Genomic DNA, 21,199 nt, shown 5'->3' with positions numbered 1-21,199 from the left:
TTTTACTCCATTGAATGGTTTGTTTTAAAATAAGCATGGTTTGTTTATAGTTTATTTAACTTTTGAGAAATAAAATGAGTCGAAACATTGAATTTCCTCTAAGTTTGAATGGAGTTATATTTATGACATACAATCTATGTGTAATTTGGAATTTGCAAATTAATATACATAATCGAGAATTTCAACTATATCCTAAATCACATTATTATTACAAAAAATATGTAATTTTGAAATTTGATCATTGTTACCATATTTAAATTTTGGTTAAAAGCAGTCATTCATCAATTTCCTAATAATTAAGCGCCAAAATGCAAATAATAAAAGTTAAAACGGAAGCATGATTGCCTAATCTCCTTCTCCACCTGGCCTGCGATGCTAGGGCCATCCGCAGTGGTGCGGATGTCCCGGCGGACATCCCCGCGAACTTTCCAAAAACACCTCGTACCATATCATAAGAGCTTCCCACTGTACTGCCACGTCATAAGAACATTACACTGCACAGTGACTGACATCCCCCAAGGACATCTTGACGGACTTCCCACAATAATAATAAAAATAATAAAATAATCGGGACGTCCGCACGGACGTCCGTGTGGTCAACGCAATGGGGGACGTCAGCAAGGACGTCCTGGAACGCCGCGGAACTCTGGTGTCCGCAGCGGACGTCCGTATCCGTGTCACCTTTGCACAATGGCGGACATCCAGCTAGGACGTCCGGCACGCCGATCGGACGTCCGCCGGGACTAGCGCCATTGCGGAGGCTCTAAAATAAGCACCCTCCACGCTAACTTGAGCCGCCCGCGCGCATTTTAATCCATACCCACCAAACCACCATCATCAAATCATGCCAAGCGCTCTCAAACTCACAAATTTCTTCATTCTCCACGCCCATAAACCCTACATATTGAAATTCGCCAATTTATCCTCTCCCTCCCACGCCGCCGCCGCCGCCGCCGTCGATTCAGGGAATATCCCGCGGCTCAGCTATCTCTCCAGCTGGCGGTCCAGGACAACAACCCAATTCCACACCCCCTCGCGCGTTAGCCCCGCCTCCAAATTCTCCCACGGCCAGAATCTCTGCTTCTACACATCCGATTCCGGGAAATAAGGCCATTTTGATCGCGGCAGGAGCGATAATTTGGGGACTCCAATGGGGGGCGCTGTTGATGGAAAGATGGAGACCGAAACTCGCGAAGAATCAGATTTGCCGACGCCGCCGCGAAAGTCATCGAAATTGCTCACGTTGCCTACGATCCTGACGATCGGCCGCGTCGCCGCCATACCGATTCTCGTTTACAGTATGTGCTTAAATTTATGATTTTGATTGCAAATGTTTCTGAAGATGAAGGTAGAATTTTTATGCGGGCGGAAAATTGAGCAAAATTGGTGATGTTGTGCGTTCGGTTTCGGCAGTTGTACCTTTGACCTTGATTATTGCCTTGCAAACTGTTGCATTTGATGTTAAATGTTTAATTTTTGCACATTGATGCATGAAGACATTGAAGAGGAGCGCCAGCTCAAATTTGTGCATTCATTATGTATGTATGTTTACATGAGAGATCTGTGCATTTTTTGCTGTTACAGCTATTCCAAATTTGATATGATTCACAGTTCTGCCTATTTACTGTTGAGGTAGAATTTCATGTTAGTCGACTTATTGAAAATCTCTTTTCAGTAGCCTTCAATGTTGAGAGCTGGTTTTGAATTTGGATTGTATTCAAATCTGTGGTAAATGTTTTATGATGTGTGATAAGTGCATGAAAAGGAAAAAAATCGATTGAAATTGCTCTACTTTACCGAGAAAAGAGATCAATGCACTTGTGCTTATGCATATGGCTTCTTTACAGCTGCATCTGTTCTGTATAATTACCACTATTTGGTACCGCCATTTTTATATGTAGTGTTCACTAAATTGACATGTTAGCTTCTATTTTGCTAGCTTTTTATGTCAAAAGTTGGTGGGGACCATCAGCAACTGTAGGAATTTTTTGTAGCAGCTGCCACTACGGATTGGCTTGATGGATTTCTCGCTCGAAAGGTGCTGACTTTTCAACCTTTAAGTTGTATCTCTATTTTTTTTATTTCCTGAATTACATTGCGGCAATTTTGGTGTAACAGGTGAAATTGGGTACTCCGTTTGGGGCAATTTTGGATCCGGTGGCTGAAAAGGTGACAACCCATACTCCATGTATTTGCCTGAGTATAAATGCTAGAATGATGCTTTTAGTTCAGTGTTTGTACAAAAGAAGTGAGGATTTATAACGTGAAGAGGTGGTGGCGTGGAGGACAAAAACTTTTTTTTGGGTGATATATGTTGGGGTAATCAAGCAAAAAACTTGAGTTGTAGGATACTCTATAGTCTATACATCTCTGACCTCCAAAAATGGAACTTCATATGAAGGGTGAACTGATGTCAAACTTCTTCTTTGTTTTATTTTTTTCCTCCAAAAAAAACCTTTTAAAAATTGCCGTGAAGCTAATGCGAGGGAGCCTTATAGAGTTGTCATTTTCAATGTATGCAGCTCATGGTTGCTACTACCTTGATCTTGTTGTGCACTAAGCCCCTTGATGCTGGTATATTTGGCCATGGACCATGGCTATTGACTGTGCCTGCAACTGCCATAATCTGTAGAGAGGTAACATCTCGAATATATGTTTTCTTAATTGCTATTTCAGCTGATTGGCTGAGATCCTTAATCCTTATGCTATAATTTCAAGTACGATTGGACCTTCGGATTAAGATATTTTAAGGTGGGGAATTGCACAGTTGGTAAGTGTTGGAGCATGTATTTACACCCCATCCCTCTTGGTTATTCTTTTGCATCCTCCAGAACTGCACTGTCCATTTAGTTAAAGCTTAATATTGAATCCAGATCAAACTTCCCTCTGCGTTGGAGATGATTTACTCAATTTCACAAGGTCATCCATCATGCTATGGCCTGTGGAATAATTACTATCTAGAATTGCTGAGTCTTTGTTTTCCTTGCTCTTAAAGAATCTATATCCACCTTTTGTCGTGGAATTTGTTGTAGATGTAGAGTCCTAGATTGATTGTATCAAAGTAAAAAGGGGGGTCTACCCAATTGCATAATGGCTACTTTCGCGTTTTTGGTTTATTACTAGTTCCGGGATGAGGGGAATGGCTACTTTCGCAGCTGATTTTTTTTGGTTTTGGGAGGAAACTTGATTAGAATATGTAGTGTTTTTTTCTCTTGGATGAAATATATATTGGTAATTTTCTGCATTTTACTTATTCAGCTGAAACTTTTTGCGTTTTGGATTGTGATGTTTTGGGAGAAAACTCAAATAATATTATATGTTTCTTTGGATTGAATGTGGTTTGCTGACTTAATGCATATTGTGATGTAGTTGTGAGCTTAGGGAGGATAACGATGTCGCCCAACTGGTCAAAGTCGACTAACTGGTTCAAGCAAACGGTGGAGAACAATTACTATTCTGAAATTCCGTTGAAGAAGCATCAATGGGGGAGATCTCTACTGCGGCGGTTAAATCCAAAATTATAGCAGAAGGCTACCGCCAGTCTGAGTCAGGGTTAACGGGAACGCATCAATTCGGCTCTTATGGCACATTCGTGGGCATCTATGATGGTCATGGTGGTCCCCAGGCTGCCGAGTTTGCTAAAAACAATCTTTACAAAATTATGAAAAGTAAGTTGTTCTTGTTTTAGCATCTGTATAATCATGTTACTCTCTTATATAGGAGTATGTTTTATTGGAATAGTTCAAGACTGTAAATGATTTAAGTCTTTTTTAAAACTTTATAAAAGGAACAGGTGGTTTGATTGGGAATTATTAGTCGATTCTGTGTGAATTAAGATACCATACAAATGCTAATCCCAACCATCATTTTTTACTTGCATCAGGTTCAATGTCGAAAGTTATAGAAATGTCAGCAAACGTTCTGGATGAATCCCTGTTGCAGTTAGATAAGGAGTACCACATGCAAGATAAGGATGAGTCGGCAGCCAGAGCTGAGTCCTATTGTATGGTGGCCCTCATCATCTTAGGACGGATCTACATTGCAAACACCGGAGATGCTAAGGCAGTTTTGGGGCGACTCGTCAGGCCCAAAGGCCACGTTTGATTGATCCTGGAAAGATGGGCTAGGCTCACACCGCACATCCAAGCCACCCCATTACTAGCGGACGAAATGGGGTGTTCGTCCGCTAGTAATGGGGTGGCTTGGATGTGCGGTGTGAGCCTAGCCCATCTTTCCAAGATCAATCAAACGTGGCCTTTGGGCCTGACGAGTCGCCCCAAAACTGCCTTAGCATCTCCGGTGTTTGCAATGTAGATCCGTCCTAAGATGATGAGGGCCACCATACAATAGGACTCTGCTCTGGCTGCCGACTCATCCTTATCTTGCATGCGGTACTCCTTATCTAACTGCAACAGGGTTTCACCCAGAACGTTTGCTCACATTTCTCTAACTTTCAACATTGGACCTGATGTAAGTAAAAAAATGATGGTTGGGATTAGCACTTCTATGATTGTATCTTAATTCATACGGAATTGACTAGTAATTCACAGTCAAACCATCTTTTCATTTTATAAAATTTTTAAAAAAAACTGAAATCATTTCCAGTCTTGAACTATACCAATAAAACATACTCATATATAAGAGAGTAACCGGATTATACAGATGCTAAAACAAGAGTAACTTACTTTTCATAATTTTGTAAAGATTGTTTAGCAAACTCGGCAGCCTGAGGACCACCATGACCATCATAAATGCCTATGAATGTTCCGTAAGGGCCGAATTGATGCATTCCCATTAACCCTGACTCAGACTGGCTGTAGCCTCCTGCTATAGTTTTTTATTTAACCGTCGCCGTAGAGATCTCCCCCATTGATGCTTCTTCAACGGAATTTCAGAATAGTGATTTTTGTCCACCGTTTGTTTGAAACCAGTTGGTCGGCTTGCACCAGTTGGGCAACATCGTTATCCTCCCAAAGGATGGGGTGTTCGTCCGCCAGTAATGGGATGGCTTGGATGTGCGATGTGAGCCTAGCCCATCGTTCCATGATCAATCGAACGTATCCTTTGGGCCTGATGAGTCGCCCCAAGACCGCCTTAGCATCTCCGGTGTTTGCAATGTAGATCCATCTTAAGATGATGAGGGCCACCATATAGCAGGACTCTGCTCTGGCTGCCGACTCATCCTTATCTTGCATGCGGTACTTCTTATCTAACTTTTGCTGCAACAGGGATTCACCCAGAACGTTTGCTGACATTTCTCTAACTTTCGAAATTGAACTTGATGTAAGTAAAAAAATGATGGTTGAGATTAAAATTTCTATGATTGTATCTTAATTCACACGGAATCGACTAGTAATTCACAGTCAAACCACTTGTTCCTTTTATAATGTTTTAAAAAAGACTTAAATCATTTCCTGTCTTGAACTATTTCAATAAAACATAATCTTATATAAGAGAGTAACATGATTATACAGATGCTAAAACAAGAACAACTTACTTTTCATAATTTTGTAAAGATTGTTTTTAGCAAACTCGGCAGCCTGAGGACTACCATGACCATCATTAATGTCCATGAATGTGCCATAAGGGCCGAATTGATGCGTTCCCAACCCTGATTCAGACTTGCTGTAGCCTCCTGCTATAGTTTTTTATTTAACCGTCGCCGTAGAGATCTCCCCCATTGATGCATCTTCAACGGAATTTCAGAATAGTGATTTTTGTCCACCGTTTGTTTGAAACCAGTTGGTCGGCTTGCACCAGTTGGGCAACATCGTTATCCTCCCTAAACCCACAACTACATCACAATATGCATCAAGTCACCAAACTGTATTCCATCCAAATATAATTGTTTCAGGAAAATACATAATCTAATTGAATTTCCTCTCAAAACCATCACAATCCAAATTAAAAAAAAACATTAGCAAACAAGAATCAGTTGATACAAAAAAGTTAATAAGGCATCCAAAGAAAATACAGTAAATCACCAATCTGTATTCCATCGAAGGAAAATACGTACACCTAATTGAGGTTTTTCTCCCAAAACCATCACAATCCACTAAAAAAAGTCACATAATACAAAAAAAATCAGCTGAAGAAGCAATGCATTATCAATATCCAAAAATGCAGAGAATCACCAATCTGTTTTCCATTCAAAAGTTTTACTCTCTAAAAGAAAAACACATTATCTAATTGAATTTCCTCCCAAAACCATCGCAATCCAAAAGAAAACACATGAGCAAAACAACAAACAGTTGGATCTATTAAAACTGCATTAAACAAATATAAATCGAAATGCATGTAACCTACGGATTAGAAGAAGCACATTTCATCAGCGGCAATAGCGATCGAAAATTGCAGAAATGTACCTAGAATCAGAGACGCTCAGCGTTGAATTGGATGCGGATGCCACGGCTTTCCCCCTTCAATAAAGAGAGGGAAAGAGACTGCGCCTTCTTCCTTCTTGCTTCGCATGATAGTAATGTGGAAAAATGGATTGATCAAGAGAGAGAAAGTGGATTACAAGAAACTAAGCAGCGGTTTGTGTAACCAACTTTCAATGGCAGGGTGCTTTCTGTTTAGCCATTTGGTTTTAGTGGTATTTAGAGCATCTCCAATGCACGGATGTCCCACTCGGACATCCACTAGGACTTCCCAAAAACACCTCCTGCCACGTCATTAGGACTTCTCATCCCACTGCCACGTCACTGTGACTTCCCCTGCACAATCCGCCCTTCCCACTAGGACTTCCCGCAATAAAAAAAATCACAATTATTTAATTACGTAACAGAATTGTAATTTTGACACGGAATACGGGAAAATTACATAATAAAAAAGAAAAAATACATAGTCATACATTCTCGGCTCACTCCGTGTTGTCCTCGTCGCCCATGCCGCTAATCTCGGCGCCATCATCTCCAATGGGTGACATCCCCAAATCACGCCGACATCCATCGATGACATCCTTCAACATCCTTTTGTACACCGGATCGGTCGTGCTATGCCACCTATGCATGGTCTGTACCAAGCTAGTCGTTATCTGCACGCGGGCGAGACGGTCGTACTCTTCTGGGGGAGTAGGGGCCTCCGATTGGACCTCGAACGACCCGCTACCGCTGCTGCTTCCCCTAGCCTTCCGCTGTGCAGCCTTTTGCCCAATCGGGCGACGACGACGGCGGGAGTCTGATTGAGGTAGCGGGGCCACTTCCTCGGCTTCTGGGTGCTCGTGCGAACCAGCACTGCTGCTGTATTCACCGGAAGCGTTGATCTTCGTCCGCTTCGGCCAGCCTGATTCGACACCCCCACAAAACTTTTGGGAATCCTTCACCACGAGATAGGCCTTCCACTGGTCGAAATCTTTGAACTTCAAGGATCTGTCGGGGTACTGCGCAAAGGCACGGTTCTTCACATCCTCCTCGGACATACCGCTGGTTGCCTGGCGGAAATTGTTTTGGTAGAGGCCGGCAAATCGACTAAGCTTAGGCCTCAACCGATTCCACTGTTTCCGGCATTGTTCGGGAATGCGACTTTTCGCCCCAGCCGGTTTGTGTGTGAGGTAGGCTTCAGCGATGCGATGCCACAGTCTGTCAATATGCTGGTTAGCACCGACATAGGGATCCTCGACTATTGAAACCCAAGCCTTCGCAAGCGCGACGTTTTCCCACACGCTCCAGACCGTCCTCTTTCCCGTCTCCTCCTCTGCCACCGTTCGCGAAGAAGAGCCCGTGGCTTTCCCCTTGCCCTTGCCCCTGCCACGGCCCTTGCCCCTGCCCCCGCCCCTTGCCGCTGTCCCCACATCATCGGGAGTCTCCCTGACTGGAGATAGCCCCAATTCCTCAAAAGAGAGAGTTTCCACACCGGTCAACTGAGTCTCCGGAACAAAACTGGAGGGGGAATTAGTAGACAGCATATCGATAAATGGGCGATAGACATTCTCCGCAAGTGGTTCAGGGCCCCTGCCACCCCCTCCCCAGGCATGGTCTGCATCATCTCCGGCATCATCCCACCCATCCTCATCATATTTGGGGTCATGCCCCCCATCCCCGCTGCCCTGGGCATCATACCACCCATCCAATTGTACATATTGAAGTACGGGGACATCATACCACCCATCCTACCCATTCCACCCATCCCACCCATTCCACCCATCCCACACGCCATTTGGGACTGCAGCCCCGACATTGCCGGAACCGTTGTCGCATTTCCGCTAGAGTTTCCCTCCAGTTCGGCGGGAAACGTCGGAGTCTGCGACTCGCTCGTGGCGGGGGAGTTCCTGTCGTTCTCCATTAAGTAGAAATGAAATTTGTAGTAAAAGAAGAGAGAAACTTGTTAACACAAGTGATGCGAATGAAATGAAGTTCAACGAGCCGTATATATAGAGTTTTAAAAAAAATTAATACCGGACGTCCGACCCACGCCACAATGGCGGACGTCCGCCCGCCCGTCGCCCGGACGTTGGAGGACATCCGACGTCCTTACGGGACGTCCGTATCCGAGTTGCTTCGTTACAATGGCGGACGTCCCGGTCGCCTGTCGCGGATGTCCGACCGGACGTCCGCCATTGGAGATGCTCTTATAGCAGTTCCTCAATATTTTTTTTAATTACTCTTTGCACCTTTGAGATCAAATTCATTTCACTCTGACCCCTCTTAAATGTGGAAATTTATTTTTACACCCAAGAATGAACTGCAGTTGCCGTTATATTTATCCTCCTCGTCACTCGCACTGTCTTCGCACGAATATAAAAAAAATAAATTAATCATATTTTGAGTCTCAAATTTTAATATATTTGGAGAAATACACTAACTTGCGTTTTCTCTTCGAAAATTCTTATTTTTGTAAAAAATTGATTTTATTCTCACTTGACATGATTATGCATCGAAACGACGAGTAATTCATTCAAAAATAATTCATTTTAATTATGTTATAATTCCTAAAAATCCAACAAAGCTAATTCATTGCTACATCCCTTAAATATATATCAAGCGATATATGAATCGAAGTTTTCATAAATTTACAAAATTTTGAAGCGGAAACATAAGTTGAAGACATTTTTCTCTCACTAAAAATTGGAAATATATAAAACATAATTACCTCTAACACCACACAAAGTATTTGAAGTAAAGCACTCTTTTGTGCAATTCTCCTCATCTATTCTTTCCCTCGGTAATTTCTTTCGTATTTAATGAGAATAAAAATCTCATTGAATCATCTATCCTATGATTAGCATTGTTCATCATAAAATATAGTTATATAAAATGTATAGTACAAATTAATGACGACTGCACATTTGTTAAAGATATATTACATGTATCCGTACGACTTTGTAATTTATCTTGTAGAATATATAAAACAGAATATTAAAAGAGTAGGAATATATTTATGATCATACCATCATTTAGTAAGTGGAGTAGTTTTTAGAAGTAAGCTATTCCGTTGACTTCTACTAATAGTTTGTCTTTTTTAAAAACAATATTTTAAACAACTACACATAATTTTTACTGGTCAAATGTATTACGACAGTGTCGATGTAATTCTACTTTATATTGAATTGGAGTATTAAATACTATGTTAATGCCATAATGATATAAAATAGACTTTGCCACTCTACTAAATTGAAGGAGTATAAAAAAAGGAGTACATGATATTCTACAAATTATGCAGATAAGTCAAATAATATTTGAAGGCTTAAGCATTTTGGTCATGATATAGGGTCAACTATTGAAGACTTATTAAACTAATATCACACCTTAAAGTTTATGTGATTAGTTATTGTGTATGATAAAGATATGCCTGATGTTGATAGGTATTTGTCATGAGAAAATGTTGAATTTGTAAGACAGGAACACAAACTATGTCAAAATTGGGAAGAATTTTTGCATGATTGAGAATGAATAAAATCAAGTCGAAACTTTCAACACCTTTAGTTTTAGATAGAGCTAGATAATTAGATTATTTAAGAGTATCTGGATAGCACCTGCAACTTTCAACACATGCAATATGCATATCTATATATATATATATATATATATATATATATAGGGTAGTGATCTATGGCAAACACCCATTAACCAAATAACTAGAGAACAAATCACAACCACAAGATCAACAAAATCAAGGGCTAGGGTTAATTTTCTAATTTAAGGAGAAATTAGTTCCCTCTATCACAAATTTACTTTACAATAACAATGTGGGGTATAATGGTCATTGCACAAAAAAATTAGATTATGTAAATTTTTACTTCATTTGAAGGTTAACTTCACGGACATGAAGCGAGTGGATCTGATCAAGGAGATCGCGGCGGAGTTCGAGCTGATCGCGAACCGGCTGTCGGAGACGGAGGTGGCGACAGTGGCGTCGGTGGTGGAGCTGGAGCCGCAGCATCTGGCGGAGATCGCGAAGCGCGCGCAGAAGCTGACCGGGTCGAAGAATGTGAAGCTGAAGACGGTGATCGACAAGTCGCTGCTCGCCGGAATCATCATCCGGTATGGGAATTCCGGCTCGAAATTGAGTTTAATTACTCTTAGGTTGCTGAATGTTGTATGTGAATTCAAGAATTATTGAAGAATTCGGAGCTCTGTTCATCAAAGCTAGAATTTGCCCGAGCAAAGGCGGCGATCGGTTTCAGCTATAAATACGGCGAATTGAGCTACAGAAATTCTTGTAATAATAGTAATTGAAGTTCATCCTCTTCTAATTCGGCTAAATTTTCATTCTTAATTATTTATTTGATCAGAGAGAAATTTGTAAATGCTGATGCTAGAAGGTGTTTGATCAATATGATTTTACTTCATTCTTGTTTAGAAAACGCTTCACTCTTGTTCACAAAACACATCACTCTTATTCTGATTTTACTTCACTCTTGTTCACAAAACACATCACTCTTATTCTGATTTTACTTCACTCTTGTTCACAAAACACTTCACTCTTGTTCAGAAAACACTTCACTCTTGTTCGCAAAACACATCACTCTTATTCTGATTTTACTTCACTCTTGTTCACAAAACACTTCACTCTTGTTCACAAAACACTTCACTCTTGTTCACAAAACACATCACTCTTATTCTGATTTTACTTCACTCTTGTTCACAAAACACATCACTCTTATTCTGATTTTACTTCACTCTTGTTCAGAAAACGCTTCACTCTTGTTCACAAAACACATCACTCTTATTCTGATTTTACTTCACTCTTGTTCATAAAACACTTCACTCTTGTTCAGAAAACACTTCACTATTGTTCACAAAACACATCACTCTTATTCTGATTTTACTTCACTCTTGTTCACAAAACACATCACTTTTATTCTGATTTTACTTCACTCTTGTTCAGAAAACACTTCACTCTTGTTCACAAAACACATCACTCTTATTCTGATTTTACTTCACTCTTGTTCACAAAACACATCACTCTTATTCTGATTTTACTTCACTCTTGTTCAGAAAACACTTCACTCTTGTTCACAAAACACATCACTCTTATTCTGATTTTACTTCACTCTTGTTCACAAAACACATCACTCTTATTCACAAAACACATCACTCTTATTCTGATTTTACTTCACTCTTGTTCACAAAACACTTCACTCTTGTTCAGAAAACACTTCACTCTTGTTCACAAAACACATCACTCTTATGTTTTGTAAACAAGAGTGAAGTAAAATCATGTTAAGAGTGATGTGTTTTGTAAACAAGAGTGATGTTATTTGTAAACAAGAGTGAAGTAAAATCATGCTAAGAGTGACGTGTTTTGTAAACAAGAGTGAAGTAAAATCATGCTAACAGTGACGTGTTCTGTAAATAACAGTGAAGTAAAATCATAATAAGAGTGATGTGTTTTGTAAACAAGAGTGAAGTAAAATCATAATAAGAGTGATGTGTTTTGTAAACAAGAGTGAAGTAAAGAACAGTATTAATATGTTGAGCAACAAATAATGAACTCACTGTGCCATTTCATCAAACACATACTGTGCTCATATTAATATACATCTATTCTTCTTTATCTTACAATGAATCTAACCAAGAGATTTATAGGGAAAAAAAATATATTCTAAACTACTAACATCAATATTGCTACGACTAATTTCATCCCAATTTGAATGAAACAATGATTCCTCAACTTTAATTAAACCTCCATTAATCAATTCATAATTCAACTCAACAACTCCTTCAATTCCCATTCCATTGTCCCTCACCGTTTTCCAACCCTCCTCCCTCGCGGCCGCCGAGAAAACAAAATTCAATCCATCTCCGATCAAGCACCCGATCCTCCCGGTTGGATAGTCCAAAGTCGAAGGACTCTCTGTTAGATCCCAACTCGGATGGTACCATTTCATTAACCTTTTTCGGCCCTCAGATTCCGCCGCCGCCAGAAAGCTCGCGCCGACTTCTTCAAACCGCCGACGAATCCAGCTCTCTTGGCTCTCCAGAGCGTGATCACCGCCGTGAAACGCCTCCACTTCGGTGCCGCGGAGAAGATGAAGAAGAACGATCTCAGCATCTTGTTTTTTCTGTTCTGGAGCAGAACATCGACAATCTCAATCTGGAAGAAAATGAATCACGTATGAGCTAATGAATTTCATAATGTAATTTCCAAAAATACCCTCAACATATTTTCTATTATTAAAATAAATAATATTTGTTTCATTAAGATGTGTGGCTGAGATTTGTTCTCTAGTTATACACTTAAGATTAGTTATACATTGATCACTACCCTATATATATATATATATATATATATATATATATATAGGGATGTATTCATTTCCTTTTTTTACATATTTTCTCCTTTTTCCTTCTTGATCTCAGCCCCACGATTTTGTCATCCGACGGTTAGATTGGTGCCACGTGTCATTTAATAATGCAGATTTTCAGTTGAATAATGCACAACGACTAATAATGCACCATTATAGTGTAATAATGCAGATCATCTGGACCGTTGATGAATGAGATCTAACGGCACATATTAAGAAGAATAAAGGATCTAAGGGATGAATAGGAGAATAACGCTCCCCTATATATTCTCCTATTCATCCCTTAGATCCTTTATTCTTCTTAATATGGGCCGTTAGATCTCATTCATCAACGGTCCAGATGATCTGCATTATTACACTACAATGGTGCATTATTAGTCGGTGTGCATTATTCAACTGAAAATCTGCATTATTACACTATAATGATGCATTATTAGTCGTTGTGCATTATTCAACTGAAAATCTGCATTATTAAATGACACGTGGCACCAATCTAACCGTCGGATGACAAAATCGTGAGGCTGAGATCAAGAAGGAAAAAGGAGAAAATATGCAAAAAGAAAATGAATACATCCCGATTTTTTCATCCGACGGTTAGATTGGTGCCACGTGTCATTTAATAATGCAGATTTTCTGTTGAATAATGCACACCGACTAATAATGCACCATTATAGTGTAATAATGCAGATTTTCATTTGAATAATGCACACCGACTAATAATGCACCATTATAGTGTAATAATGCAGATCATCTGGACCGTTGATGAATGAGATCTAACGGCTCATATTAAGAAGAATAAAGGATCTAAGGAATGAATAGGAGAATAACGTTCCCCTATATATATATACATATATATATATATATATATACATATATATATATATATATTAATATGCAATCTATGGTGCGACAGCTTAACCCAAACCTCTGGGGTGGGGTTCACTTATGTGTCCGCTATCCAACGAGTGAAGGTCTTCGCATCATCTGTCGATAATTTCTTATACACCGTGTCTGATTTCACGAGTTCCATTTTTTAATCATAAATTGATTCCATTCAATTAACATTTTTGGCTCCATATTCAGATAGTAAACATTTCGAAAACATGTCATCGACCTTCTTCATTTGCATCCAATCCATGTTTCGTTTTCTAAACCCGAATACCCGATATTGATTTCAATATATTCACTTTTTTTTTCATATTTTGGACGATAAAAATAAAATAAAATACCCAATACAAAACAATGCCCTTAAAAACTAAATTGCTTAGTTTCAAAGGTGTCAAATCGGACGGCCCAACGGGCATATCAAACTGGGCCCATATTTACATCTCTATTTTACAGAAATACAACAAAATGTTAAATGGGCCCGGCTAAAACCCGTACACCCGACCCGACTTCGCTGCTTCAGAACTACGCACTTTTTATACTCTCTCAGAAACTGTCGCCACTGAGAAGCTCAAGCTCTGCATGCATTATATCTCACCAACAAAAAATTGAGAGAGAGAGGATGGGTGGAGTGAGAGGGATTGTGTTGGATTCGTCTGTACTATTTCCGTCGGCTGATGATGAAGTAATCGGAGATGCTGGCCTCAGCTCCGGCGCCGAATTTCTGCTTCGCAAGCTACGCTACTCCAGTATCCCAATTGTAAAATTTCCCCCAATTATTGAGATCAACCGTCATTTCTTTTTAATTACCGATAATATTTCATTACTGCATGCTTCTAATTGTTAGTTGTGCGCGAAAATTTTCTGTGCCTGCGATATGTATGTGTTTGTTGATTTTGATTTGTTGATTGGGATTAGTACAATCCGCGGATTTCCATGCCTTTCATGTTTTTGTAATAGTTGTTTTTCCTCTTCAATTTTTTGTGTAACATTATGTATGAGACATTTGATAGAGCATGTAAAAAAGGGGGTTCAAAATTTGAGACTTCAAATCTCATGCTGAGATGGGCATCGTAGTATGTGCTTTAATGCGGAAAAATTGAGTGATTACTTGAGCAGGGAGGTGAAATTTAAGCTTCTCAGATCACAAAATGCAGAGTTTTTAAGCCATTTCTGGTTGTTTATAGTTATCTGAAGTAGGAGGTACATGTAGAATTTTAAATATCATTCACGCTAGCATTTATGGGCTGCCATGAAAAGTTTACAGGCTTTCTTTCATATTTTGCTAACAATTTAGCTTATCATTCTTTGTATTTTTGTTATCTTTGTTTGTTAAGTTTGCTAATCCAAATTGTCTACATATTATGCAGGGAATATCTCATGAACAGGGTCTTTCAAGATCGAAGGTTAGTTTTTTTTATGTGCTGAATTTATCTTCTTTTAATTATGAAGTTAATCAATTGTGAAAATTCATGCTAGTAGAAGTTTAAAAGAAAGGTGATTTCATTATATTTATGGAGGCCAGAGGCCCTATTACAAGAAGATTTTATTGTTAGGGAGCTAGCTTTGAAAGGAATATTTCCTATAAGAGCTACCTTATATGCCTTGGAATTAGCAGTTTGTTTGTGGTACATGCTAGCCATTGGAAAGATTAAATTTTCAATTTTTTAGTTACCTAAGCATTCTCTAAACTGTAGATCACTCACTTTCGAATGTTCATTTTCCCATAAAGTATGTTTTAGGAATACTTTTCACTCTTTTAATCTTTTGGTCGTAGAACAGAATGAGGAAAAATGAATACTTGTCCTTTCTTCTGTAGCCAAAACTTTTGTGGTGGTCAATGGCAGAGCAGATGGAGTATTTAATTGCGCAGGGATATGTCTTTGTTATTACTGAATAATGGCATTTAGTGGAAAAACGAACACCCTTCTTGATGCTGTATGTCTGATACCTTATAAGTTTGTAGAATTAATATGCAATCAGCCCTTAGATGCTTGTCTTGGTAAATTTGTATGGAACAGTTCCTAATTATCCAAAACCAATGCTGGTCCACTGATCACGTTTCTTATGCTCCATCTCAATTCTCAGTGCAGTTAATTTGTGATTGTTAGCTCATGCTGTCAAGGTTGACTATGATGGCATCCATACATTTAGACTGCATTTGTTTCTCATGTGGTATCTACATTGGATTTATGATTGAAGCCATCCCCATTCTTTGAAATACTTGTGCTGTAATTATAGCTGATTAGTTGAATGAAGTGCAAATCTTTTTTAATGGTTTCAGGAATGTCTTCTCAAAGAGGTAGCCAAAACCTACTTGTGTACAATCTTTTGCTTATCGCCAGAAGATGATATTTCAAGCAAGGTTTCCCAAATTTGGGAGGGCAAAGATGGAAGGCTTATTCATGTTGTTTCCTGGTGTAGAGAAGACATCTTTCAGAAAAAGAATGGTTCTCATGTGGTGAAGGTTATAGTTGGTAAGCTTTGGTAGTTAGTCATCTTATCTGATAGACAAGGAAAGTTTTAATAAGAAAGGATATTTGTTTCCATTTGAGACCATCTCCTTGCTCTTAAGTTGCAAGTATGTATGTTTGATTTGTAAAATTGAGCTAATTATTAGATAATTATTTTGAATTCCATTTCCTTGTGCACGCTGCAACATGGTTTTTTTCCCCTAAGCTATTCATTTATGTATATTCTAAGCTATAAGCATAAGATTCTATTACTTCCAAAAAATGAAACCGAAGGTTGATGTATCCTTGAATTGGTTGAAGTTTATAGAATGAGATAATAACTGTACCATATAAATAAGCATACACTTTCTCTTGGTGATTTGCCATCTTATATATGTTCCGTTCTCTTCTACAGGATCTGCTGAAAGAGAAGCATCCAATGGTAAGGCTTACCAGTTTCCACCTTCCAAATTTGTGATAATACTTTTTATGCTCTCATCATTCTAAAGATTATATATGTCCTTGTTGTGCTGTATGCTTCAAAAGTCTGGTTGAAATCTTGGCTTCATCAAACTGTAAAATTTTAATATTATGCTAATTAAGTTGTCCTTCCATCTCAGATTCTGGCTATGCAGTTACTGCAGAGATGTTGAGCATATCTATAAACAAACTCCAAGAGCTACCTTTGTTGGTTTGCAGTATGAATACAAAGGTATTTTTGGTAGTTCCTTTTCAATATTGGTTTAACATTTGTATCAGTTTTGTTTATTTGGAGTTTTACATCTTCTGAGTGAATCCTCTGTAGCACGATAGACTTCATTTAAATATTTTTTCTCATTTCCCTACACCTGATGATATATGAATCACTGTTTGTGAGTTGTTACACTCAGTAAGTTTGTATATTTGTCACAGGCAGCAGGTGAAGAGGCCTTGGCAGTTGGCTATGTGATGAAGCCTTCTCGTGAAGAAGATTTTGCCAAGGTAATTTTATCTGGAAAATAACTACAGCAAATATTGTAGGAGTGACAAATGGTACAATATTCCACCACTCACAAATGTAACAGCCTCAATATTGGTTTTTACCTAGGTAATCTGTACCTTATTTTGGTTGACAGGCGAATCATACTTATCAGACTGTGTCTTAAAACAAATGTTAGTATTATTAGTTTTCTGTGATCATGCATTATTTTCACTGCAACAGTGTAGGACTCCAGGATAATCAGCTTCCTAATGAGAGAAACCATTTAGCTGTAGATGCACCCATGGGCCATGATATCATACCTTCAAATATCCTGCTATTGGTGAATTTAATTTTTACTGGACACATGCATGTTCTCTTAATCATGTTCAGTACGGTAGTGGGCGTCTCTGAGGACATTAGTTATAAACCTTAGGGCATATTGAGCAAACTTGTTGGTTGCTGATTTTGTCAGCATGAACATTCTTTTATGTTGCTAACTCATATGGCTGCGGTATATACCAAAGATTCTTACAATAGCTCGTGTTATGCAGAGAGGCTCCTTTCCATTGTGTCCAACTCAAAATGGACTGATCTTTTTGCCACTTAACTATGACCTACCCATATCATCCCAGTTGCAACTAGTTGACGCTATTCTTCATAAGGCAACTGATGAGATTTTGGCTGTTGACATGGCTTCTCCTTCAGAAAACAGTGACAAGGTGACATTTACAAGAAATTTGCAGGAATTACAAAGGTAAAGTTGAACAATTGGGTCGTCTTTTCATTACTGGAAATTTTCATGAATATATTTTCTTGAATATGCTAGCATCTAACTCAGTGTATGCAATATGAAATTCGGTGGTCCTATGAGTTTCTTTGAATTGGACCAATTACTAGTTTTCTTTTAAGCAAATTGAAGACAAGACTCTGATGCTTGCATCCCTATCTTTGATGTAATATAAGTTTTTGCTCAGCATGAGTTCTCCTGGTGACCATAAAATTTTGCTAGCTCTTCTGCTATCCCATATGCTTCCCTCGCTCCCACCATCCTTGTCTGCATCTGATCAGATTCATGATTTTTTGTTGAATCACCATTTTTTTATGATAAAATATTCTCTCAAAATCTGAACCATGCTCTGCAGGTACGTTGAATGCCTGGCAGATTGCTGTGTAATCGATCCATTTAATAACATTTTCCCTATATTGGACCGTATGAAGATCCAGCAGATCCTAATGGGCCTGGAAACTCTCAACATAAATGGCCGTTGTAGAATCAGGGCACCCTCTTTCATCAAGGTCAATCATATATTACATCATTATTGTGAAAATACAGTGATACAGAAATAGTCTATTACTGTTTCATTTCCTACTATGGGATTTCAAGTTAGGCATCTTTTTGTGGTTGAAGAAGTAACATGTGTCGTTGCTAATACAACAATGAACTTATGGTCTAGTTTTTTCTTTCACAATAGAAGTGAGTAAGCATTTCAGTCAAAGTTTTGAATCTCAGAATGCAGGTTGATAGCTTTGATGATCCCAATTTGGAACAAAGGCTAGCGGAAGCAAAATTGCGGTTGCCAAGTATTGTGAAACCTCAAGTTGCATGTGGTGTATCGGATGCTCACAGTATGGTATGTATCCCTTCAACAATGTTTGAACTTACAATCAAGTTGTTTGGATACTATTTTATTTCTGAGAAACAAATTTTATGGCTCGCACATTTTTTGCATGTGTGGCACTGGTTGCTCCTAGCATAGGAGGTTGAATCCTTGCTGTTGCATATTTCTAACTCTCACTCTTAGATTGATGAAGGAGCGATGTGAATATAAAGGGTTTTTTCTATTTTTGTACTAGAATAGAGTTATAATTCCTCGTTTGTTCTAGAGTTTTTTTTTGTTCCGGGTTTGGGAGAGACGCATGACCCTCATGCGTTTCTTTTTAATGAGACGCATGACCCTTATGCGTCTTTTATAGAGACGCATGAGGGTCATGCGTCTCTCTTTTTTTTCGTTTTTTTATTAGACGACGCATGTGGCTCATGCGTCTTAGGGAGAGACGCATGAGCCTCATGCGTCTCTACGTTGCTTAAATCATCACATTCATGCGTCTCTAGTGCATGAGGCTAGTGGCCTATCTTATATTTATTATTATAAGAGAAAATCGATGTCTCGAGCCCACCGCTGCATGTCTCTGTCCAAAACGTGGACTTATGATCAATACAACTCCCTTCCCACTTTCCAATACAACTTTCCACGCTGCATGTCTCTGTCCAAAAAGTTTTTGTCCCCTCCCTTCCCACTTTCCACGCGTTCTCTCTCCCTCAATTTTCCCATTTCTCAATACTCTTTTTTTAACTACTCATTCCGTTTTGAGTATAAATTTTGGAATAAACGTGGACTTATGATCAATACAAAGACGCATGAGGCTCATGCGTCTCTCCCTAAAACGCATGAGCCACATGCGTCGTCTAATAAAAAAATGAAAAAAAAGAGAGACGCATGACCCTCATGCGTCTCTATGAAAGACGCATAAGGGTCATGCGTCTCATTAAAAAGAGACGCATGAGGGTCATGCGTCTCTCCCAAACCCGGAACAAAAAAAACTCTAGAACAAACGAGGAATCTAAGTTCTATTCTAGAACAAAAAAAGAAAAAACCCGAATATAAATCTTTAGTTTCTTTTATTGGGGCATTACCAAAATACAGCTGTTTTATGCTAATTTTTTTCCATTTTATACATCCGTGCTATAAAATACAGTAATTTTTTTATATTCGGTAGATTTGTGGTACCAGTTTAGAAGTGCAGATTGACTTTTCTAAATAAGTAATGAAATATTCGATTGCAGGCAATTGTTTTTAAGGTGGATCATTACAAGAATCTAAATGTTCCCCTTCCAGCGGTGGTGCAGGTGAGGGCTCAAGATAACTAGCTAGGCTTGTTCAAGTGGCTGTTCTTTTGCGTGCTGTATTGTTTTATTTTTGGTAAGAAATGAATTGTGGAATTGGAATCATCTGCAGGAATATGTCGACCATTCATCTTTGATATACAAATTCTATGCTTTGGGAGGGAAGGTCTTTCACGCGGTCAAGAAATCTATTCCGAATGCAGATACCTTAATGAACTTAGCTGCAGAGAAGGGACTGAAGCCTTTACATTTTGACAGGCATAACATGTTCTCCTAACTCCTCGATTTTGCACCACACATAAAGTTGTTTCTCTCCTATTTGATGGATGGAATTCTTTTTTGCAGCCTAAAATCCCTCCCTGTTTCTAAGGAACAGCTCAACGTTGACAATCATAAGCTTGATCTTGAGCTTGTTAAGGATGCTGCAGATTGGCTCAGGAGAACACTAGACCTTACCATATTCGGTTTTGATGTCGTTGTGAGTAAATGTTCATATTCTTATTTATGATTTGAAATTGCCGAATTTGCAATAACATCAAAGCCTTAGCTTTTCACAAAAACGCTGGTAGAAAAACCACCGTAGCTGAATCTTTCTTTGTGAGGGGAGGGGTGGGTTCGGACATTCTTCCATGAAGTTACATATTTAAGGCAAATAATGTAATAGGAGCATCGGGAAAATCACGAGCTGAAGTTCTAACCCCGAACTATTTCCACCACCATTAGTGCATCTCTCTTCGATGTTTCACTAACGCCATCTTTTTCATAAATGACAGATCCAAGAAGGGAGTGGCGACCATGTCATTGTTGATGTGAATTACCTGCCCTCGTTCAAGGAAGTCCCCGATGATATTGCAATACCTGCTTTCTGGGATGCCCTCAAGGAGAAGATAGTTTCAAGAAAGAACCAAAAAGCATAGACCTCTTAATGAGTTCCTTCTCTACATCACTTTCCCCTTCATTCTCAAGACATCTTTTACTCTTTTATTTGCTGAACATATTGCGCCGAACATACGACTTTTGCTGTGTGTGTTATGCTTTGCCAAATCAAAGGGGCCAGATTTGCAGAATGTGAAGCCAGTGATGTGGATTACAGTGTGTTGAGGATGTTCACAGAAAACACTTTTTATTTATTGGAGTGGTTTATTCATATCCATTTGTTGAATCTCATCTTTTAATCTTTCTTCTAATTTTTGTGGAGTTTCATATGCATGAACACATTCAACCTATGCAGCATGACATAACATCAT

General features: G+C 38.9%; 2 protein-coding genes and 1 pseudogene across 3 annotated transcripts; all 3 read left to right on the top strand.

The window, feature by feature from the left end:
* Nucleotides 1–788: 788 nt before the first annotated feature.
* LOC121762522 lies at nucleotides 789–3,809 on the top strand (annotated as a pseudogene).
* On the top strand, nucleotides 3,482–4,104 carry LOC121760960 (probable protein phosphatase 2C 46). The gene is made up of 2 exons (XM_042156547.1): nucleotides 3,482–3,668; nucleotides 3,884–4,104. The coding sequence occupies exons 1-2, from the start codon at nucleotides 3,482–3,484 to the stop codon at nucleotides 4,102–4,104; spliced, it is 408 nt and encodes a 135-aa protein (XP_042012481.1).
* A 10,081-nt stretch (nucleotides 4,105–14,185) lies between these two features.
* On the top strand, nucleotides 14,186–21,099 carry LOC121762695 (inositol 1,3,4-trisphosphate 5/6-kinase 4-like). 2 transcript variants are annotated; one of them, XM_042158657.1, is made up of 13 exons: nucleotides 14,187–14,393; nucleotides 15,004–15,039; nucleotides 15,918–16,110; nucleotides 16,502–16,528; nucleotides 16,707–16,798; nucleotides 16,999–17,067; nucleotides 17,599–17,801; nucleotides 18,190–18,343; nucleotides 18,565–18,678; nucleotides 19,893–19,955; nucleotides 20,065–20,210; nucleotides 20,298–20,430; nucleotides 20,726–21,099. In XM_042158657.1, exons 1-13 carry the CDS (start codon nucleotides 14,256–14,258, stop codon nucleotides 20,867–20,869), a joined length of 1,512 nt encoding a protein of 503 aa, XP_042014591.1. In that variant the 5' UTR covers nucleotides 14,187–14,255; the 3' UTR covers nucleotides 20,870–21,099. The 2 variants fall into 2 exon arrangements, with proteins under 2 accessions (XP_042014592.1, XP_042014591.1); XM_042158658.1 differs by lacking the exon at nucleotides 18,190–18,343 and having other exon boundaries at nucleotides 14,186–14,393; nucleotides 18,558–18,678.
* The last annotated feature ends 100 nt before the right edge of the window (nucleotides 21,100–21,199 follow it).

This window comes from Salvia splendens, chromosome 13 (genome assembly GCF_004379255.2).
Source record: "Salvia splendens isolate huo1 chromosome 13, SspV2, whole genome shotgun sequence".
Taxonomy (NCBI): domain Eukaryota; kingdom Viridiplantae; phylum Streptophyta; class Magnoliopsida; order Lamiales; family Lamiaceae; genus Salvia; species Salvia splendens.
The sequence above is the reverse complement of the archived record's forward strand: the minus strand, read 5'-3'. Positions and strand labels throughout refer to the sequence as shown.